The sequence below is a fragment of the Siphateles boraxobius genome, unplaced genomic scaffold, assembly GCF_051911475.1.
Source record: "Siphateles boraxobius isolate OS27281-9 unplaced genomic scaffold, OSU_SipBor_1 11, whole genome shotgun sequence".
Lineage (NCBI taxonomy): Eukaryota > Metazoa > Chordata > Actinopteri > Cypriniformes > Leuciscidae > Siphateles > Siphateles boraxobius.
This window is the reverse complement of record NW_027508711.1, coordinates 13,314,360-13,338,262: the sequence shown is the minus strand read 5'-3', so window position 1 is coordinate 13,338,262 and position 23,903 is coordinate 13,314,360. Positions and strand designations below refer to the sequence as shown.

General features: G+C 41.7%; 1 protein-coding gene and 1 long non-coding RNA gene across 3 annotated transcripts in view; both read right to left on the bottom strand.

The window, feature by feature from the left end:
* The window catches only part of LOC143703363 (uncharacterized), a 276,206-nt gene that overhangs the window by 230,940 nt on the left and 21,363 nt on the right, over nucleotides 1-23,903 (bottom strand). The gene's annotated exons all lie outside the window — the stretch shown is intronic.
* On the bottom strand, nucleotides 6-22,241 carry LOC143704406 (uncharacterized). The gene is made up of 4 exons (XM_077197438.1): nucleotides 22,141-22,241; nucleotides 21,855-21,968; nucleotides 21,660-21,789; nucleotides 6-1,224 (listed from the first exon to the last, which is right to left on the bottom strand). The coding sequence occupies exons 1-4, from the start codon at nucleotides 22,239-22,241 to the stop codon at nucleotides 703-705; spliced, it is 867 nt and encodes a 288-aa protein (XP_077053553.1). The 3' UTR covers nucleotides 6-702.

The following is a 23,903-nucleotide window of genomic DNA, read 5'->3' as shown; positions in this document are numbered from 1 at the left end:
GAATAATTTTAAAACTTATTGTTTTATTTGCATATTTGGTAATAGCATTTATGTGAGATGAAGGAAACTAATAAAACAACTTTCATAGCAGCTCAAAGCTACAAACAAGGTTGGAAGCAGTTCCTTGCAACTGTAAGACTGAAAAAGCTGGTTGAAGAACGACCACTGCTCGATAAGACAAAGGATATTTACATACAATGCAACACTGACTTAAGGTATAAATTGAAAAAGTATTTACAACAGGAATTACATGCATCAGATGTACATAGAACTATTTACATTAGAAAATTCTGCCTCAACGTAATAATACATCCATGTAGATGTTGTTATAAAAATAATCCAGCTTCTGTCGCATTGAGTTGATGATCTCCTCATCCCTAAATATTCTTTCAACTGTGAAGTCAGTGTGGGTATCTGTAATAAAATCACACCACAGAAGTCCGCTTATGGCCAGCTGGCCTTGAACCTGATAGTAATATTTGTGGCTTTTCTTAAAGCAGGTCTGGCCTCGAACTGTGATCAGGTGTTTAACTTGAGAAACATCTTCAACATCACAGCTCTTTACCTCTGCCAACCCAAATGGTGGTGTTTCTCTGGGGTTGAAGACTTTGGCATCAGGGCTGGATGCAAGGTGAGTTGCATCAGGGTGGATGAGGACCCCACACTGCGTCACAGTGACATCACAGAAATCAGAATGTTGCCTTAGTATGTCAGGCTCCAGGTCCCTCTTTTCATAGCTGCTGTCTGAGGAGATCCTCTCAGAATGCGAGCAGCTAAGGATTTTGCAGTTGACTCTCCACGGACATGGCTGATCTCACCAAATCTGCTGGCTGTAAGTCGGGATTTGCGTACCTGGGTCCACAGCTGGCATTCTGACTGCAGTCGTGTTTCTGCCTCAATAGCTGCAGAGATCTCCCTTGACACTTTATGGCTCTCTAAGTGGCATTGTTGCTTGTAGTTAGGCTCAAATTGTATGTGAAATTTAAAATTGTGACCTTCAATGGGCAACTGAGGAAATCCAGGGGCACCAGGGTGTTTAATAATGTCTCTACTTATCTCTGGAGGGCACTGGTAAGAGAGCAAAGACCCAAATGGCACAGGGCCAAATTTAGAGTCCACAAAATTAAGGGCCTCAACCGTGGAGTAATTTGCAAATGCCTGGTTGTGGGCGTTTGTCTTGCAGTTTCTCAACACTGGCAAGGATGTGAGGATCTGGAAGAGGACCTGACAAAACAAAGTGAGATGTCAAGTTAAATTTAAATATCGTTGTCACCTGACCTTTCATATTGTAGCAGACATCAAAACATATCATCTCTATTAATACAGATGAAAATGTTTTGAGCTGCCCCAAACCCTATATATAAAGAGATGTTCATAATTTACAGAAGATATCAAATGGAAGTTTAAAGGGAAAATATACTAATCATTGTTCTGTTATACATTAAAATATTTAGACTGGTGTTCATGTACAGTGTACATTTCACACCAGTTCGGGCATGATCCTTGGACTACTGGTTTACACACTACCATGTCATTTGTTGCCTCAGGAGCAATTCCCTGTAATATATTGATGATAAATTATTAATTGACATAGTCATTACAAAATTGTAGTCCAACATCATTAACTGTAATAAATGTTAACGTATTACATGTGTCCTACACAGTAAAAAAAAAAATTGTTCTCTCAACTTAAATTTTTAGTTATCTTTTTGCTTTGACTCAGTTAAGTTTTATTTATTATTAAGTATTTTCAGCTTAAAAAGTTTAGCTGCCATAGCTAAAATAGTTGACCCAACAACTTTTTTCAAGTAACCTGGACTAGCAAAGTTTAGTTGAAAGACAATAACTGTTTTTCAAGTTATCTGTACTAAAATGTATGTTCATTTAACTTAATTTGGCATATTTTCTCAACTTCTAATAGCACATTCAACCAAATAAATAACAGATTTTTCCATACAAATTTTTGTATTGTTCCTTACAAATCAAACCCAGTTAACATATTCAAAGAAATAAAATGGTATAGCAATTGCATAACATTTAAAAATAAAAATGTATTTGAAAAATGTATGGAAATTGTTTTTTCACGTTTTTACAAGTTCTCTGCATCGATGGCCTGACATCCATTTTCGTTGCTTAACTTTGTTTAATTTTACTTGGCTAAAGCATATATACGATTGCATGTGTTTTAAAGTTATTTCAGTTAAAGGGGTTCACACAAAAATGAAAATACTACTGTTAATTGCTCACCTTCATGCCATCCAATACCTGTTAAGACTTTCGTTTCTTGGAAGACAAATGAAGATCTTTTTTTTATTATTATTATTTTTATTATTACATTTTCACATGTATATCAACAAAATCATACAATAAATGATACATAAATCAAAATAGTAACAATAGTAATAACACTAACAATCTAACAATCTGTCTGGAGATGATGTGCTACACAGTCCACTGTTCTGTTTGGCATTTGTTCAGTTTGTGTCACGTGTCATATAAATGTTCCATTTTTCCCAGTTCTTTTCAAGGACATTCTGTTTGACTCTCAAAAGGTATGTCAATTTTTCCATCTCAAAGATTTCCTGGACAATTTCCAACCACTGTTCCTGTTTTGGGATATTGATATTGAGCCAGTTTCTTGTGACCGCTTTCTTACTGGATGCAAGTAATACTTTAGTCAAATACAGATCTTCTTCCCTTTCAACCTCCTCAATATTCCCTAGGTACATCACTAGACAAGTATTTGGGATTTCATATCCCAAAACATTTTTAACAACTAGGTTAACATTTTGCCAGTATGTCCCCATTTTTGTACAGTTCCAGAAGATGTATGCATGGTCTGATTCCACATTCCCGCACAATCTCCAGCATTTTTGTTGTTTAGCGAGTTGCCTCGATTTTATTTTCGGTGTTATGAAATAACAAACTAAGTTTTTCCAGCAGAACTCTCTCCATATTAAGGAACTTGTAGAAGTACATTGTGGCTCGCACGTGCGATACCATGCCTCCTCTTGTATCTGAATTTGTAGTTCTGCTTCCCATTTTTCTTTTATATAAAGTGTCGTTTCCCCCCTACTCTCACCCAGGGCTTGATAGAAAGCAGAGATGGGCCGAGACCCCTTCTGTTTGTACGAGTCCACAATGACTCTAATCACCTTATTTGTCATTTCAAGTGGCTTTATCTCTTTTGTGAAATAGTCTCTTAACTGCATGTATCTATAAAAATCTTTGTTTTCTAGGTCGTATTTTGTCTTAAGATCTTGGAAGGTTGGAAATTCTCTACCTGTCGAAACTGTACATATTGCTGTCATACCTTTTTGTGCCCATTCTTTGAATACTGGATCATACAGCCTTGGCTTAAAATTTGAGTCATACGCAAAACACCGCAATATGCCCGTATCCCTTGTAGGGTATGAGCGCAGAATCATGGAGTCAGCATGGTTTAACACAATAAACACACGTTAACAGGGGTTTCTAAAGCCCCAACCTATGACTCTTCCAATTCTAAATCTTCCGTTAGCACCAGCCAGTCTGGAGGGTAGATTAGTTTGTGACACCTTTACAGCGTAATGAGTCCCCACAGAGATCCTCGCGCGATCCTGATTTGTTCGCGAGCCAACATCCAAGAAGACCGTTATCTCCAAACCCCCCCCCCCAGCGAGGAAGGAATGCCAGATGCGCAAATGGACAACACACACTCACACACACACACACACACACACACATATATGCATCTATAACATTAAAACCCAGAAATGAGTGATTATGAAATGTAAACATGATGTATTCCTGTACGTTTGAAGTTTATACTGTATCCTGTCTATCTAGGACTGTTAGTTATGTAGTTGAACCTTGCGGACTTCTATAAAGGTCTAAGAGTTTATATATATCCTTGTATGCGTAACAAACACGGAGTGATGGGTATTAAACGAAATCGCTCAACTTGCTCGAGCCAAATATATGTAAGAAGTTAATGAAAAATATAGTTTACTATGTTTTCCATCTTTGGAGTGAAAAGAGACCAAAACTAACATCACTGGTGTTCTTAGATAACGGCGTTTACGACCCAAAGGAATGTTCACAGAACTGCCACCCTCTCTGAATTCTAACCAAGGAGGAGAAATGAATCCTGTATTCATATATATACAGTATATGCTATTATATATCCACTTGAGAATTGTATGAACAATGTATCTAAGTTCCCTATTTCATGAGTTGCCTTTTTGTGGTTTGGTCTATGTTTCTCGACAACTCTAATGCGATAATGTTTTAAACTTGGCCAACTAATGTTTAACCAAATCCATTTGTGGCAAGTTTGGTCTTGATAAACTCCAATCTTCATTCCCCATTTGTTAATTGACATTACATTTTGCTAAACTTGTGACACATTAGTATTATAAGAATTGTGAAGATTCTGCTCTTAAACACCCTAATTTCGTCGGTTTCAAATGTCTCTCTCTTAGACAAAGAGCAATAAAAACCAAAGTCCCGCCTGTGAAATTCCAACCCTCTAATTGGCCAAGTCAACAGGAAGAGGCCGGATTTCTCCAAGGTGATAAATGACGCTTCCCCCCTGCGCTCGTCTCTCTGTTACTCTGACTGTCAAAAATGTAGGGTCTCGCCTCCGGGCGAGCTCTTCGCCTTTCTTTTATTTGTTTCTAGTTTAGTTTGTGTTTTTCAGTCTTAGATAAGTCTCCGTGTTTAATTCCAATCGACGAGTGAAAAGAACACCGCGTGACATATCTCTTCAGCAAATCCATCTACAAGGGACCTTTAAACGAGCGCGCGCTCGTTTTGAAGGAGAAACACGCGCACGTGACCACGTGGCGAGAGACGCACACACGCGTCTTCACCGGCCATGCGAAGATGTGACGTTAACTCCGCGTGATTTCCCCGTAGAGATCTTTATTTCTTTTCTTTGTTAGTCAAAGTTTTGTTTTCCGTAGTCGACTCTGTTCACTTCCACAAAGTGAAACAAACTTGGCCGAACTATTTTCCTTTGGTAATGTTACCCCAAAGACTTGGAAACTCCGTTCAACGCGCGCCAAGCAGCACCCAGTGACGCTTCCTAAAGGACTCCGCTCACGCACGCGCAGGAAGGCCACGACACAGAGAGACCCAGAAACTTAAGTATATCTCTTTATAGAGCTTCTAAGAAGCATTAAGATGATGTTTTCGTGTTGTCACAGGCAGGGGACTGTCAGGGGAATGTTGCCAATGCTCTCTCTCTCTCTCTCTCTCTCTCTCTCTCTCTCTCTCTCTCTCTCTCTCTCTCTCTCTCTCTCTCTCTCTCTCTCTCTCTCTCTGTCCCTTACCCTCTCACACGTGTTTCCATTGTCCACACTCTATGCATTTCTCATTCATCGATGCCTTATCGTGTATTGTTGTTTATTATGTTTGTAAATACATATATCCCATGTAACCGTAGTAAATACATAAGTAGTTCTGCCTTATTAAATTCATTATATTCATCTGATTGATGTACTACCTTTTTGCTCATTTAAGTCCCTTAAGTGCCAAAAGATCTTATAGCAACAAGCTTACAAATTAAAGATACTTTAAAGAGTATGTGTTTATAGGGCAGGAAACTCAATTCTTGTGGCCACAGAATTGCTTTTCCTGAAATCCTATAAAGTAAGATGATATTGTGGATTCCCACAGATATTAGTCTGACAATTGAGCTAATTAATTTTGCCTGGTTTGTAAAACGTGGTCCGTGCAGGTAATTGCAATCAACTTGTGGTTAAGTGCAAGGATACACAAGCATGCATGCAGGTAAAATTACATATCATCCCTTATCGGGAGTTTTATTAACATGTAAGACTGATCTAATCCAAACATGTATGAATAATTATTAATTACCAATTATTAATTATGATATGCAAATTCCCCACGGATTAGATCCGCCCCAGAGTCTTTACATAATGGTGGAGAATAATGCAGGCACATTTTAAACTTGTTTTTGAGCAATTCAGTTTCAATCGATGTCTATATTGTGATTTAATAATGTACGCGCGCCTCGAGTGAGCGAACGCAACGCGAACTCACTGGCTGACTGATTAAAGGCACAAAGCCGAGTCCAGTTCAGCACATTAACAGCTGCAAAATAATGTCTAACATTCCTTTTGCCATTGTTAATAACTAAAAGTAAAACTGCAGTTTCATAGTATTAAATTTGTCCAACAAAAGACAAAGAAACCTCTTTTGAATTGTGACATTTTAATGTTAAACTCCCCTGTCCGAACGAGATTCTTCTGTCAGGGTGAAGACTAGATTTAGTGAAACGATGCTCTTTCACTATTCTTAAGAAAGGCCTGATATTATAATCGTTAGATTAACGATGAACTCCTGGTTAAACATTGACGTAGCTACTCAATTGTAAAAAACCTAAAGTATATTTAATCATAAGTGCTATTTGATAATATGTCATGGGAGTCGAAAAAACAGACGAATATTTCCTGTTTTATTTTTGCACGACGCAGCGAAGCAATCCTGCCAGACGTGTTTGTTAAAATATAGCACCAAAAAATCCAAAACCGAAAAACATTTTTAATCATAAGTGATATTTGATAAATGTTATTTGGATTCGAACGACAGACGTATAATTCCTGTTGTCCATATTAGTGTGTGGAAGCGAAGAAATCCTTCCGTGCACACGTGTGTCGAATAGAAAAAACCCGCCGAGGTTTAAAATTCATAAGCGAACACGTGTGAATAATAGCGCTAATTGTTTATGTGGGAATTGAAAAACCGATGCCTAATTCCGGTTGTCCCTATGTGTGTGTGTAGAAAAAATTCCTGCCACGCCGTTTTGTGAAATATAGCTGAAAAAAAAAAAAACGCTGAGATTTTATTTTGGATAAGTGTGATCTTACAGAAAACAAAACGTCTGCACGCTCAAATTTGAATCACACATGGAAGCAGGGTGGTTGTTATTCCGCTGACAAACACTAGAGGGCAGCCCTTAGGCCTAAGTGCTTGACAGTTCTCGAATTACGCACCGCCCCCTGACTTTACCCTCCATGAGCGAAATGGCGCCATCTCGTGGACACTAGTAACGAGGCCGTCTTTTCCTAAACAATCTCTCTCATCACAATTTCAGATTTTTCCAGTGAATTTCTGAAATTGTGTTTCTAACTTTCAATGCATGTGCAAGTTCCAGTTTTACTAACATGATTTCACTCCCGACTGTGTACACTTATTTTGAATTTGGTTCAAACCACAGTTGAATTTAAAATTTAAAAGTAAGCAGTTACAGTTTCTGATGACCACTTAGGAGGAATGCGCCCCTTGTGGCCTCCCCCCTCTACGTCAGCTCATCACTTAGTTCCTAACAATCATTCTTTTCTGAAGTGGCTTTCTCCCAGTTGGTTTTATCTTGGTTATTATCATTGATACCTCACCGTAGTCGTGATCATCATCAAATATAATGCCAACCTTTAATTTCCTACACTTAATCAAATTTGGTTTGAAACAAACAAATTTCAAGATCAATTTGAATTAAGTCTCCTTTCCTGTTGGGAATGGTTTTATGGCTTTATTACTATATTTCCTTTTTCAAATTATTTTTAATAATTTTGATTTGATACGTTACGTTATGTATTTGATACGTTATGACAACTGTATCCTTACTATTCTAGAAGTTACTTAACATCTATGCATACGCTTGATTTGAATTGTATTTAAACCAGTTTGAATGCAATTTAAATCAAGTTCTCTGTCAGCCAGGTTGACCACTAGGAGGAAGTGGCCCAAACCCTTAGTGGCCCAAACGCGCCACTACAGCTTGCTTCCTCCTGTGCTCTTCCTGCTGCACTTAATCTCTTCTCTGAATGGAGGCTAGGTTGTTCTGATAATTAAAATTGTCATAATTCCCTTTTTGTTTGTACCATAATTTTAGTAAAACCGTTGCCTTTGATTTTTCTACAAAAAAATAGACACTCAATTTGATTTAGATAGAGAGAGCTTTAATTCACGTTGAGGTTCACTTGTCCTTCATCCTGTTTTGTGTTTGTAGGTAGAAATTTCTCTCGTGCTGTGGTGATTTGACAGTCATCTCTGCTTGGGGTCCAGCTGGCTGGTTCGTCTGACCTGCATCACCAGCGCTGACTGAGCACGGGTCTCGGACTTTCCTGTATTTCTCCGTTGGTGCAGCCCGCAACACGACATCACCAATTTGGCACTGCCGGTTGTGTTCAAGGTCGGGTTGCGTGAGGGCACACATCGGTACAGATATGCGGAAGGGCCCGGGACACTGCTGTCAAGTGTTTGGGGACGACAGAGAGACCAACCAAAATGCTGACTCCAACCCGAATGACCTCAGTTCACCCCAGGGAAACTAGAAAAGGTATTAAATCCATCACTTAGTATTGGCCACAGAATCTAGAGATTCCCCCGGTCATTGAAGTGTTTGGCTCCCTCCTACTCTCCTAGCCACAAATCGCAGGCTTAGGCCTCCTCTTCCCCTGTAACACTTCCTGTGTACTATTAACGCCATTTCATTACAGACCTTTCCATCTTGGACGGTTGCATGTTACTTAAAACTTTGCTATCTTGCCATTGCTCTTTTCTGTTGTGCTCTGCTCCTTTCAGTTCACTTAGAGACAGAACCTATCTGAGACAACAAGGAACGCTGAATAATAGTTTGACAACCAAGCCGTTAGCATCAACAGGTGACCCCTAAGCTACCGCCCCGTTAAAAATCTTTATTCAGGCCATGCTGACCTACCCAAATTGTCCTACCAAATGATTTAACTGTCGGCATCAGTTAACCAAAATTTTCATACGCGGCATAGCCCGTATTATAGCTTGTTAAACGTAGAACGAACCTGCATACAGATAGCTTTATTAATCCCCAAGGGGCAATTTAGTTCCATTGGTCTCTCTGTGTGTGTGTTGTGTTCCTCTCGCCCACAGTGAAGCCAGTATGTTCCGGTCCTACAGTCCCACAACCCGCTGGGACAACCTGGAGACATGGCTGAGATTCATGAAACCTCCATTCCTGACCAAGGTCGCCAGTGACTCAGAGCCCCGAGCCAAGAGCATCGCAGACGTGGACAGGCTGATGGCGCACAAACCAAGCCAAAGCTCCCACGACAAAGACCGGTCAGATACGTCAACCTCACTTGCCAGCTGATCGCACAAGCACGTCTCCACGAAAGGAGCCGCATCGCCCTGGAGCACGAAGTTGCAACGCTAAGGATGCAAGCCGAGGATGACAACGACCCCGAGCTACAGAAGGAAGTGGAAAGACTTCAAACTGCCCTATCTGATCTTCATCTGCACATAGACCAAAGAGTGCAGTCAGAGAAAAGAACCAGAGAGGAACTCAACGAGAAACTCCGACAAAAGTGAAGCCCCTTGCAAAGAGCAGAGACTGAACTTAAAGAGACTCGAAAGCCACGGCCTGCGAAAGAAACTCGCAAGAGGCACGTTCAGCAGAGACAAGATCTCGAACACGAACTTGACACCGTTCACACAGAGTTGAAACCCTCTTATAGACTGCAGAAGGACCGGGAAGGGGAAACGCACATCACAAAGTTTCCCTGACCAGCCAGTCCGCACCTTTCAGCCAAGAACCCAGAGCTGTACAGGGGGGTGAAAGCCCACTGTTCAAAACATCACCAGCCAGCCCACAAGAACCCCCGTCAGCAGCGAGGGGGGAAGAGCCTTTCCAGGAGAGCCCCGGCCACTAACCACGGCATGGCTCCCAAAAGACTTAACAAGCTGGCCAGAAACATCCCTATGTTCACTCCGAACCATGCAGGAGGCCACAACGTGCACGCCATCCGCAGGACATTGACTTTCACTTACAAACTGTTACCAACGTCACCGCGTGGGACAGATTGTACCTGCTCAGAATCACGTCCAGTCGTGATGCGCGCAGCTTCCTCGACCGTCAACCAGAGACAGCCCAGAGCGGAACCCCTCTCGACATGCCACTGGTAAGCACAAGTCTGAACCCACATCAAAAAAAAAAAACAGTGCCGCCACATCTGAGACAGCTGAGACCCTGAAGTCGCTGAAAGAGCTTCTTCACAAAAGACTTTCCAAAGGAGACAAGAGGGACAAGACAGACATCCTATGTCTAAGCGTAAGACCTGAACCAGGCAACCAGAACACTGCTCGTCAGCCTCAGAGCACAGAGCTAACCGTCACATCACAAAATGACAGCATCACCCAGCCACCACAGCTGACAGCTGCACAGCCTGAGCGACACAGCACAGTTTCCCACAGCTGGGTCCAAAAGCCCAAAATACCTAGAAATGCTGCTTGTCTGTCTGTCTCCGCAGAGAACTACACAAGACCGGCCCTAACCGCCCATCGATCACCACACCAGCCCCTACGCTAAGACTCCTGGGGAACCTGATCGAAAAAGGGGGTGGCCCGGAAACTCTACCTAGCCATCACTTTGGAAAATGAGGTGAGCTTGGAAGCCCTGGTAGACACCAGCTCAGACCTCACTTTAATGTCAGCTCAGCCCTTTGAAAGACTCGGCACTAAAGCTAAGAGCAAAGATCGAACTCTTATACCCCAGACGTGACAGCTGAACGTGCAGTCGTACAGCCAGAACAACATCCGGCTCGAACAAGTAGTTCCCAGGAACTCCAGCAGCCATCCATGGGTACACAGCCTCAGCACCAAGTCAAGATTCAAGTTCACTACCCTGCACCTTCCAGCTCGCCAGAGACCAAGAAATGCTGCTCAACGATGCGTGAACTGATACAGAAGGCCTCTAACACATAAGGCCTCCTCAGAAAGGGTCCCCTAAGATCCCATTGTTTCCGAACTGCAAAACCAGAAGGCACACAGAATGAACATAATGCAAGACTCTGTAAAAGGGTCCCTGGTCAGCATAAAACATAAAACTTTTAAAGTAGATGAAAATGTGTGCTCGAAGAGAAGCAAGACTCTGCATTAGACAATTTAGAATTTAACTGATTTAAAGAAAATCTTGAATGGACGTGTATGCCTCACCTGCCAACACACTATGCACAACTTTTTCGAAACAAACATTTGCTACATGCTGGTTGAAATGACACTGCTAAACATTAGTTTCCATGACAATAAAGGGTTACAGGATACCCTAGCTCCAAATAAGGCATATGTCACCTTGACGCCATAGTGTAGGAAAACCACCTGAGTTGAAACTACTGTTAACCTACAGGTTTAATTTGATCATTGCAATCCAAACGGAACACAACATGCGATAAGCATTTTGATCACTGGTTGCTGGCTTGTCTAAATGCAGATAAAACAATAGCTGGAATTGACATCTCTACTGTAAGTGAAAGAGTCTTAGATTTCCAACTAATATAAGTAAGTTCAGCAGTAAAGCGTAAGTCTGTTTGACAAAAAAAAAATCTCATCTCAGCAGCTTGTAAACTGTACCGATATCTATCCTGCTTTGGTTAAAGAAATCCAAATTGCAGTATTGCTAAACCTGTTTCTGACAAAGGAAGCTCAGGACAGTGTTATATATAAGTAGACCTGGGTGATGCTCCCCTTTCTACAATGTAAAGGCCTTACAAATTATTGTTAGATTGATGTAATTCACCTAAAAATTTTAGCTGCATCTACAAGCAGAGAGCTACCTAGCGATCAAAACTGTTCACTCGCTGAAGAGCCAGCATTTGTGCATGAGAGGGACGTAACTATAGATGCTTAGACAACCTTTGACTTACAGCAAATCTATTTCCTTACTCGGTAAACAAATAGAATAAGTTGTGTTAAGTAAAGAGAAGAGTTACATGAGTAAAACTAGCAAATGCCAAAACACAGTCGCATTTTACTTAATGTAACGTCAAGTTCTCAAAAGACTTTAAAGTATAGGCGCCCCCTTATAACCCTTTTAACCCGTTAAAAGGTGCAGACATTCTTCAGGTACTGTCGAATTGTTCTGACATGCTCTAGTTCCCATGACAATGACTTGTCACAGGAAGTGCTAACTCGTGATGTCACGTTGTAAATAAACCAGCCTAGGTGGCTAAGCTAACCTAGCGTCCATCCAGCTTAGGCTAAGCTAACCTAACCTAGCATCCATCCATCCAACTTAGGCTAAGCTAACCTAACCTAGCATCCATCGAGCTTAGGCTAGGCTAACCTAACCTAACATCCATCCCGCTTAGGCTAAGCTAAATAATAACTTCTACAGTTAGCATCATTTACTTTAAGCCTTAATTACAGCTGCTGTTTATACAGCCCAAAGTATTCTAGAATACTTTCTTTAACCCCAGTTAGGGTTTGTAATTCTTCACTTTCCGTACTTTCAATTCTGCTCAGCTAAAGTTCACCTTCACTAGTTTAGGCATAGGCCTTGCTGAGCACTGTAGGCTAAATCGCCAATTAAACTTAAGCTTAAGTACATGTAAAATGTGTAGCTAGAGAAGAATCTGTATAGTAATGAGAATTTTCATCAGCATGTTGACTAAACATTTGAAGGGACACACAAAGTGGTCTTGAACACGCAACCGCTGTAACCCACCATCGAGTGTTGGTCCAAGCGAATTCAAAGTTTAGTCACTAGTGCTACTGACTATTCTCACATTCAGATCATTCCCGCTGTTGTGACCACTCACCCACGTTTTATTTTTATTTTTACTTTAATAATAATAGCATTCAGCTATTACCTTGTCTTTTCGGTCATCTATATGATTCAATTCCATTTCCTCTCTTGTTGGAATGTGGTTCCATTTCCCATAGGGCCCAGAAAGGAAACAGAGACACCTTTATTTGTGATTTTGTTTATTTTCAACAAGTGCACTAATTTTTATGACCCTGCAACACAAGTAATTTCAACGATTACTGGGCATAACTATAGTCGTGAGGATTGATAATAAGCCTAATTTGAATAGGAAAGCTGTCCTTTTTCCCCCTATCATTCACTTCGTCAAGCCGTAGTGAACCACTAGTTAAGTCCTGAGAAATAATTTAGTCATAAGAACCATCTTAAGTCAGTTATTTCATCTCGGCTATGCCCTTTCCGGGAAATACTCTCGGAACCACATAAGTCTTAGCCTCCTAACATCCACAGCTAAGATGATAAGGATACAAGACACACTTCACTAGCTAGATACACGTGAAACGCATAGCTTTATGCTACATTCCTAGCGAACCCATTAAACCTTGGTTCTGAACTTTTAGGGTCATGCATTAGTCTCACCCCAAGTGCGACAAAATGTCACAGAGCCTCTGCTTAACCTGACCTTAACGTTCCAGCTTACCAAAGACTATGAAAAACAATGGACACTATGAGAAACCACCTCTCATACCCCTCCAACCACCCACGAACGCCGTCTGCACCCACCGACAACCAATGCCCCAGACAACCGACGTCTACCGGCACATGCTGCGTGCACAAGACAACATTCAGCGTTCTGCACCTGATGCCATCACTGCGCCACAGCTTGTGGTGCCACAGTGCAAAAGGGGGGTCATGCCAATGTATGCCCATGACGCACCATGTGCTGCACACCGCAGCACCAGAGACACTTGCAAGACACCGAACCAAGTGGCATACCGGCGTCCTCAAAAGCGGAAAGACTGTCCTAGCCAACCAAGGACAACACTCGCTGAAATTTTTCCTCCCTTTCTCTTTCTCTCTCCCTTTCACTTTTACCAGGATGCTGCTGTGCCTCCAGCCAACCAGAGAGCAGCCGCAATCGGACATCTCACCAGGTCCGGCATCAGGCATCGTCCTGAGGGAACAACCGGGACTCCTGATCACCAACTGCCGGACCCACACCCAGAAAGTATATGTTCGACTAGACCCGCGTAATGTTTACAGAACACATTACCCCAGCGCAGTGGCCCAATACAGTTGGGCCGGTGCCCGATGGACAGAGGACTCCCTCACTCACGCTGAGGCCGATGTCAGGCACATGCTCAACCAACTTGAGAAAATGACTGTCACACAAGCGGAGCTAAGTGGACACAACCGCCGCTCCAAACGGTTCCTGGGAGCTTTGCTCGGAGCCGCCGCTGCCGTCGGAACTCTGTTTAACATCGGTATGTCTAGTGTCAACTCAGTGAACTTAGCCACCGTGAGACGGCACGTGGCCGAAATCCGGACTGAAATCCCACAGATAAAAGAGCAACTCAACACACAAAGTGCCTCCCTTCAGACCATCGGCAAGACTTTGAGGGGAACTGTGGTGGTTCTCAACACTCACAGCGTCCTGCTGAACCAGACCGTGAACTCTATGAAACAGCTGTTTACGGTTTTCCAGAATGACTTTGCTCAAACTCAGCTGGTCACAGCCCTGATGGCAGACATGCTGCGGGAGGTGAGCTCTTCCATTGACAGCCTAGCCAGGGGAAGGATTCCACCGTACCTGATACCCTTAAGCCTTGTCCAAACGGTGCTGGCTTCCGCCGTCACCACGCCAACTGACCCTCTACAAATACACCTCACCTGTTGTCCAAGCCTGGACCGCAGCCGACACCGCGCTGTGTATCTCTATGGTAGTCAGCCACATCCTGTCACTAGGCCTGGCCTTCATCCTGTATAGGAGGCTCAACGAGATGCGAACATCGACAGCCAAGCTCACGAAAGCCGTGTCTGGAGGTTTCCGACGGAACCCCCCGGAAAGAGGGGATCACACCAGACACCGCTTTGAATCTCATCGAGCTGAGCCCTCAGCCTCAATAACCACCTGCTACAAAACCCTCATGATTCACCTGCCATCCGCCATTGTGATGATTGTCGTCCGATGATGTCTCCACAGAGACGTCATCCGACGAAAAGGGGGAATGTAGGGTATGAGCGCAGAATCATGGAGTCAGCATGGTTTAACACAATAAACACACGTTAACAGGGGTTTCTAAAGCCCCAACCTATGACTCTTCCAATTCTAAATCTTCCGTTAGCGCCAGCCAGTCTGGAGGGTAGATTAGTTTGTGACACCTTTACAGCGTAATGAGTCCCCACAGAGATCCTCGCGCGATCCTGATTTGTTCGCGAGCCAACATCCAAGAAGACCGTTATCTCCAAACCCCCCCCCCCCCCAGCGAGGAAGGAATGCCAGATGCGCAAATGGACAACACACACTCACACACACACACACACACACACACACATATATGCATCTATAACATTAAAACCCAGAAATGAGTGATTATGAAATGTAAACATGATGTATTCCTGTACGTTTGAAGTTTATACTGTATCCTGTCTATCTAGGACTGTTAGTTATGTAGTTGAACCTTGCGGACTTCTATAAAGGTCTAAGAGTTTATATATATCCTTGTATGCGTAACAAACACGGAGTGATGGGTATTAAACGAAATCGCTCAACTTGCTCGAGCCAAATATATGTAAGAAGTTAATGAAAAATATAGTTTACTATGTTTTCCATCTTTGGAGTGAAAAGAGACCAAAACTAACATCACTGGTGTTCTTAGATAACGGCGTTTACGACCCAAAGGAATGTTCACAGAACTGCCACCCTCTCTGAATTCTAACCAAGGAGGAGAAATGAATCCTGTATTCATATATATACAGTATATGCTATTATATATCCACTTGAGAATTGTATGAACAATGTATCTAAGTTCCCTATTTCATGAGTTGCCTTTTTGTGGTTTGGTCTATGTTTCTCGACAACTCTAATGCGATAATGTTTTAAACTTGGCCAACTAATGTTTAACCAAATCCATTTGTGGCAAGTTTGGTCTTGATAAACTCCAATCTTCATTCCCCATTTGTTAATTGACATTACATTTTGCTAAACTTGTGACACATTAGTATTATAAGAATTGTGAAGATTCTGCTCTTAAACACCCTAATTTCGTCGGTTTCAAATGTCTCTCTCTTAGACAAAGAGCAATAAAAACCAAAGTCCCGCCTGTGAAATTCCAACCCTCTAATTGGCCAAGTCAACAGGAAGAGGCCGGATTTCTCCAAGGTGATAAATGACGCTTCCCCCCTGCGCTCGTCTCTCTGTTACTCTGACTGTCAAAAATGTAGGGTCTCGCCTCCGGGCGAGCTCTTCGCCTTTCTTTTATTTGTTTCTAGTTTAGTTTGTGTTTTTCAGTCTTAGATAAGTCTCCGTGTTTAATTCCAATCGACGAGTGAAAAGAACACCGCGTGACATATCTCTTCAGCAAATCCATCTACAAGGGACCTTTAAACGAGCGCGCGCTCGTTTTGAAGGAGAAACACGCGCACGTGACCACGTGGCGAGAGACGCACACACGCGTCTTCACCGGCCATGCGAAGATGTGACGTTAACTCCGCGTGATTTCCCCGTAGAGATCTTTATTTCTTTTCTTTGTTAGTCAAAGTTTTGTTTTCCGTAGTCGACTCTGTTCACTTCCACAAAGTGAAACAAACTTAGCCGAACTATTTTCCTTTGGTAATGTTACCCCAAAGACTTGGAAACTCCGTTCAACGCGCGCCAAGCAGCACCCAGTGACGCTTCCTAAAGGACTCCGCTCACGCACGCGCAGGAATGCCACGACACAGAGAGACCCAGAAACTTAAGTATATCTCTTTATAGAGCTTCTAAGAAGCATTAAGATGATGTTTTCGTGTTGTCACAGGCAGGGGACTGTCAGGGGAATGTTGCCAATGCTCTCTCTCTCTCTCTCTCTCTCTGTCCCTTCCCCTCTCACACGTGTTTCCATTGTCCACACTCTATGCATTTCTCATTCATCGATGCCTTATCGTGTATTGTTGTTTATTATGTTTGTAAATACATATATCCCATGTAACCGTAGTAAATACATAAGTAGTTCTGCCTTATTAAATTCATTATATTCATCTGATTGATGTACTACCTTTTTGCTCATTTAAGTCCCTTAAGTGCCAAAAGATCTTATAGCAACAAGCTTACAAATTAAAGATACTTTAAAGAGTATGTGTTTATAGGGCAGGAAACTCAATTCTTGTGGCCACAGAATTGCTTTTCCTGAAATCCTATAAAGTAAGATGATATTGTGGATTCCCACAGATATTAGTCTGACAATTGAGCTAATTAATTTTGCCTGGTTTGTAAAACGTGGTCCGTGCAGGTAATTGCAATCAACTTGTGGTTAAGTGCAAGGATACACAAGCATGCATGCAGGTAAAATTACATATCATCCCTTATCGGGAGTTTTATTAACATGTAAGACTGATCTAATCCAAACATGTATGAATAATTATTAATTACCAATTATTAATTATGATATGCAAATTCCCCACGGATTAGATCCGCCCCAGAGTCTTTACACCCTCTTAAGTTTGTATTTTCTTACTACAGCACTCCATATTTCTAGTGTAAATGCTATTATTGGGTTCATAGCGTGCCTTAAAGCACCTATCAAATGTTCATCCCCGACCAATGCCTGGGTCGGATAGCCCTGTATGCCCTTTTCTATTTCTTTCTATTTAGACTCATAGTCAGGACTACACCAACAGGCCAGAGGTCTGAGCTGAGCTGCATAAAAATATTCTATAAGATTAGATAAAGCCATTCCACCCTTACTATAGGTAGTCGGAGTGTCTTAAGTTTTATTCTTGTTTTTTTACCATTCCAAATGAATCTAGAGATCATCTTGTCCCAAGCAATAAATTTGTTTTGAGGGATATTAATTGGAAGAGCTTGAAATAAATATACCAGTTTAGGTAGAATATTCATTTTGACAGCTTGTATTCTAGCACTAAAGTCTAACGGAAGGGTAGACCACCTTTCAATATCTTTTTGGATATTTTTCTCAATTTCACTATAGTTGTTTTCGTACATATCACTAAGGGTTTTAGTAAGAGTTACTCCAAGGTACTTCATTGTTTTAGAATTCCATTTCAAATTATATGCCTCTCTTATTTGTCGGGCTGGAGAATAATTTAGAGAGAGAATCTGTGTTTTTGATATATTCAGTTTATATCCTGAATAATATTCATACGTTTCCAGTTGGTACATTTGGTGTGAGAAACATATATCTGGTTGTTGCAGGAAAATAATGACATCATCCGTGAAAAGGCCAATTACATGTTCTGTTCCCCGTATATTAACCCCCTGCAGTTCCCCATTCTGCCGTATTGCCTGCGCTAAAGGCTCAACATATAAAGCAAAAAGAGTAGGAGACAGACAACAACCCCGTCTTGTCCCCCTCTCCAGCTGGATTGTATTGGACAGGCTTCCATTCACTCTGATCCTCGCTGTGGGCTCTTGATAAATAGTTTTGATACATTGAATTACGCCGTCGTTGAAGCCATATCTCTTTAGTGCCTCATATAAGAATAACCAACTAACACTATCAAATGCCTTTTCGGCGTCTAAACTTACAAGAATTGTAATTATACCACTTTTTCGAGCGTTATCTAAAATATGAAGGGTTCTTCTAATATTATCGTGTGTTTGGCGTCCTTTAATGAACCCAGTTTGATCCTCGTCGATCAAATCTGGAATGAAGGCCTCTAATCTTTTACATATAATTGATGTAAATAGTTTGTAGTCTACATTTAGAAGTGAAATTGGCCTATAATTTTTGCAATCCTCTTTATCTTTGCCTTCTTTGGGTACAACTGTAATGATTGCTTCCTTCCACGATGGGGGGTCCCACCTTTGTCAAGAGTCCAGTTAAAACAGGGCAGAAGCAAAGGTGTTAGCTCCTTCTGAAAGACCTTGTACCATTCCGGTGGAAACCTATCGCTACCTGGAGATTTACTAGCCTTTAGCCTAGTTATTGCAGCTCCCAGCTCCTTAACTGTGAGTTGTGACAGTGTCATTCTGTGTCTTACCAATAGACGGCAGATCAAGTGAGTCTAGAAAGCCCCTTATTGTTTTTTCATCTGCTGATAGAGGTTTAGAATAGAACTTCTTATAGTAATCTTCAAATATTCTTTCAATTTCATCCGGGTCATTGATGAAATTGATATTTGGTTGGTTTGAGGGTTCCTAATTTTATGAATCGTGTTAACTGCCTGTTGTTTCCGTTAGCATCTAGCTTAAAGTCTTGTTGCTTTTGTGCCTGATTCGTAGTAGGTCTGCTTTACAAATCTTGCCCTCTTTTCTATATCCGTCCTGAGTATCTCATTTATCTCTTCTCGTCTTCTTTATTTTTTGTAATACAGATTTGTTTTTTGTATTTTTGTGTTCTGCTCAAGTTCTTGCAGTTGATCTACTTTGCATTTATACATACCAGCCGAGCCTTTTTTAGTGATGCTGTCAAAGCGATTAGTTTCCCACGAATGACTGCCTTCATACTGTCACACAGTATTGCTGGGTTTACCTCCCCGTTATCATTCTCTTCTATATATCTTTTTATTTCTTCTCTTATCTGTTCCACATACCCCTTATTATTCAAGATACCCACATTTAGCCTCCAGACAGTGTTTATTTTCCTATTATTGAGGTGTATTGTCAAGCTGATCCCACTGTGGTCTGATATATCCGCCACCCCAATTTTACTCTCTGTTACCCTGTGGCATTCACTTGCATTTATTAAAAAATAGTCATTTCGGCAGTAGACAGAATGAGGTGCCGAGTAGTGTGTATAATCCCTTTCTTGTGGGTGAAGTTCCCTCCATACGTCAATTAGTCCCATTTCCTGGACTAATGTATTAATAAACTTGGTTAAATACATCTTACTTCCTTTTCGGCTTGTTGTATCTAAGTTATGGTTCATGACCACATTATAGTCTCCTCCACATATCAAAATACCTTTGTTTGTATAGCAATGGTGTTAAACAGAGCTCTGAGAAAACTAAATGAAGATCTTTTTAATGAAATCTGTGAGCTTTCTGCGCCCCCCCCCCCCCCCATCCAAGTGTTTCAGTGGTTAAACCTTAGTTTTATAAAGTATGGCGAGTGTTTATACCATTTTATTTATTAAATAGTTTTCTCTGGTAACACTTTACAATACGGATTGCACTAATAAGAATTCATTCAAACTTAACGAATACACAGATAATCATGAGTTAATGTATGACTCATGAAGAACTAAACCATTAATTTATTATTACTGCATCAGCAACTAATAAAGAGTCTATATGATTAATAGATTAAGTAATAAATGAATTGCTATTAATTAAACGTGTCATCATGTATTAATTCCTTAATGATGTCACCGGGTGACTAAGCCGGAACTAAAATTCGGTGCATAGGCCCCCGGGGGGAGCACTTCCGGTGTAACATCAGGCCGGTTCCAGTTTGCCGTCATGGCCGATCTAACGGGAAAACGCGGAGAAATTGTTTACAGCTGAATGAAATGAGAGTTGATTACGGTGGCGAGCGAGAGTGTATGTTTGCAGAGGATATAAATGGAGCAGTTGAAGGAAGGGAAAAGCGGCGAGGTACGGGGAGTGAAGGACTGGCCAAAAGTGAGCAGACGGGCGAGGGAGAAGATTGTCCCCGTGAGTGTGAAGACCAACATTTATGAAGAGTTAAGTACCCAATTTCAGCTTGCTGTACAAACATTGTGATTGAGTTGATGAAGGCATTGGGAAGATCGTCTTTTGTGAAGAGTTGAGTGCCCAAATCCAGCTTGTCGTACAAACCTCGTAGTCGAGTTTGATGAATGCATTCTGAAGATCGCCCTTTACGAAGAGTTAAGTACCCAATTCCAGCTTTCTGTACTAACATTGTGATTGAGTTTATGGAGGCCTTGTGACCTATTAGAAGATCTGTCCATGTTCGCTGTTCTATTTTCATGAGGTTGAAGCTGGTGATGGGAAGGCACGTTTGTGTTCCTGAATAACCCCCCTGTGCAGCCGCCTCATCATTGCACACCCCCCCCCCCTTCGGTTGGAACCCGATCAGCAGTTTGTATGATCCAGGTTGAATGGAGTGAAGGCTTAAACCCACTGTGAGGTAATTGTGGAATTGCAGTGCTTACAAGTTGAAGTGTGCACGTGTGAATTGTGGAGGGATTGCTGTATACACAAATGTGAAGAAGATTTAACCATTCTGTTCGCTCCAATTTTTCCTGGGATCGTCCAGCCCGTGTGGGGTGGGGAAGTTTATAGTCCAGCTGTATAGATGTATGCAGGTGCCGATTGACTCTCATCTTGAGGAAACGAGAAGGCCAGTCACTCACGTCGCCCAGAACTCACCGATCTCGAAGACCGCCACTTCCTGAGTTCCTCACGAGTCCAAAGCTCCTCTACTGCAGGTACTTCAGCTCTATTGCTGCGTTACAGGTACCGAGAAAGCCAGTCACTCACGCTGCCCAGGACTCACCGACCTCGAAGACCGCCACTCCCTGAGTTCTTTGCGAGTTTCAAAGCTACTCTACTGCAGGTACTTTAGCTCTATTGCTGTGTTACAGGAACCGAGAAAGCCAGTCACTCACGTCGCCGAGAACTCACCGATCTCGAAGACCGCCACTTCCTGAGTTCCTCACGAGTCCAAAGCTCCTCTACTGCAGGTACTTCAGCTCTATTGCTGCGTTACAGGAACCGAGAAAGCCAGTCACTCACGCTGCCCAGGACTTACCGACCTCAAAGACCGCCACTTCCTGAGTTCCTTGCGAGTTCCAAAGCTACTCTACTGCAGGTACTTTAGCTCTATTGCTGCGTTACAGGAACCGAGAAAGCCAGTCACTCACGCTGCCCAGGACTCACCGACCTCGAAGACCGCCACTTCCTGAGTTCCTTACGAGTTCCAAAGCTCCTCTACTGCAGGTACTTCAGCTCTATTGCTGTGTTACAGGGACCAAGAAAGCGAGTCACTCACCTGAAGGTCCCTTTGCCTGAGCTCCTGACATCCACTGCCGTCTGGAAGGAGTAGGAAACGCCGGCCCTCACGTTGTATGGAGTTGTTCTCCTGGAGATCCTTGTAGCCCGCCTTGAGCTCCACCGTGATCCTAAGGAAATAAGAGAAGTCTGTTACTTATCCACTTTGAGTCACTCACCTGAAGGTCCCCTTTGCCTGATCTCCCGAGTTCCACTGCCGTCTGGAAGGAGTGGGAAACGCCAGTCCTCACGTTGTATGGAGTTGCTCTTCTGGAGACACTTGTAGCCCGCCTTGAGCTCCTCCGGGATCCTAAGGAAACAAAAGAAGCCTGTTACCTACCCATTCTGAGTCATTCACCTGAAGGCCCCCTTGCCTGAACTCCTGAGTTCCGCTGCCGTCTGGAAGAGTGGAACGAGTTTAGCCGTCCAGGCGGACGCCCTTTTAAACCTGTTTTAATATTTAATAAAGACAAATTACTTACTGTACCTTGTGTCCAGCCTCGTGGTGTTGGGTGTAGCTCCTCAGAGTGGTAGTTGGTACGGGTCGTGGTTTCTCCCCACCCCCGGCCTGTGACAATAACATATTTTATTAACTAATAGTGTAAATGAATGTGTTAATTACCACAATTGGTCAAAGCTACGCACTTCAACTTCCAGTTGTCTGCTTTAATTAATCATTAGCTAATGATTTGCAAATATATCATTATGTTATGACTTTACTTGTTGAGGTACATTACTATTAACTAATTGTTAAGTAATATGTAATTTTGGTTTTGACATCCATACTATGGATTTCAATTTCCCGCCTTTTACAACCGGGATTCCACTGTGCCAGATGAACCACCGCATCCAACACGTTTAATTAATGGCAAATCATTTATTACTTAATCTATTAATGATATAGACTCTTTATTAGTTGCTGATGCAGTAATAATTAATTAATGGTTTAGTTCTTCATGAGTGATACATTAACTCATGATTATCTGTGCATTAGATAAGTATGAATTAATGCATATTAGTGCACCCGTATTGTAAAGTCTTACCTTTTCTATAAACCACTGGAGTTACTTGGATTACTTTAAGGATGTCTTTACTGGACCTTGAAAGTGCTAGTTGCATAGGCTGTTAAAGGAAGGACAGAAAGTCAAGTCAAGTCATCCTCATTTATATAGCGCTTTTAACAATGTAGATTGTTTCAAGCAGCTTTACAAAGATAAACATATAATTTAAAGGGTTAGTTCACCCAAAAATTAAAAAGATGTCAATAATGACTCACCCTCATGTCGCTCCAAGCCCGTAAGACCTCCGTTCATCTTCAGAACACAGTTTAAGATATTTTAGATTTAGTCCGAGAGCTTTCTGTCCCTCCATTAATGTAAGTCAGGCCATTGATGCAGAGAACTAGTAAAAACGTGAAAAAAAACAACAACAACAAACACAGGCTCTCTTGGTAGAAATACACAACACCTTACCTCATAATCTTTAATTCAACAATGCATTTTTAAGGGAGTGCACTCTTGCACTGCAGGTATCAGCTCCAATGTTCATCAACAGCCTCTGAATCTGTCAAAGGTGTATCTGGGGTAGTTTATGTTGAGAGCATAAAGCAATGACATTTGTATGTCAGCAAGTCCTCGCAGAACAACTGCTTCCTCGATTACAAGGGCCATATCAGTAGAGTTGCATGGAATGGGGTCAGTCTAATCTTCCACCACTGTAATGATTCAGTCTGCCCCAGATCAGATCTTCTTCAGAATCTGTGTGCTGCAATAAACAATGACAAACTTCAAAATGTGCTTTCACACATATACTGTATACAACACTGAAGCTCAAAGACTTAAACACAACATGAGTACACCAAGTCTTATTTAGTGTTTTGCGTAGAAGAATGAAGGTCTTAGGTTTGGAACGACATGAGGGAGAGTAATTAAAGACAGAACTCAATTTTGGATGAACTACCCCTTTAAACTGAGAGAATTAGGTAAAATACTATATATACACTGTGAATAAATGTAGGCATTTTGCATATTCGTAGATCTGTACACTAAATGAAGCAAGGGTATAAAACGTTACAATCAAGCTACAATATTTTAAGGCCTGAAGAAATTGATTTCACTGGGGGAAAAAAACTTTCAAAATATCATTTTGATTATCAAAGATAAAACTTAATATAACGTAATAAAAATATTGACTAGAAGGTGACTAAGTAATTTTAATTGATTTTAAATACTTCTGCATTAAGAAA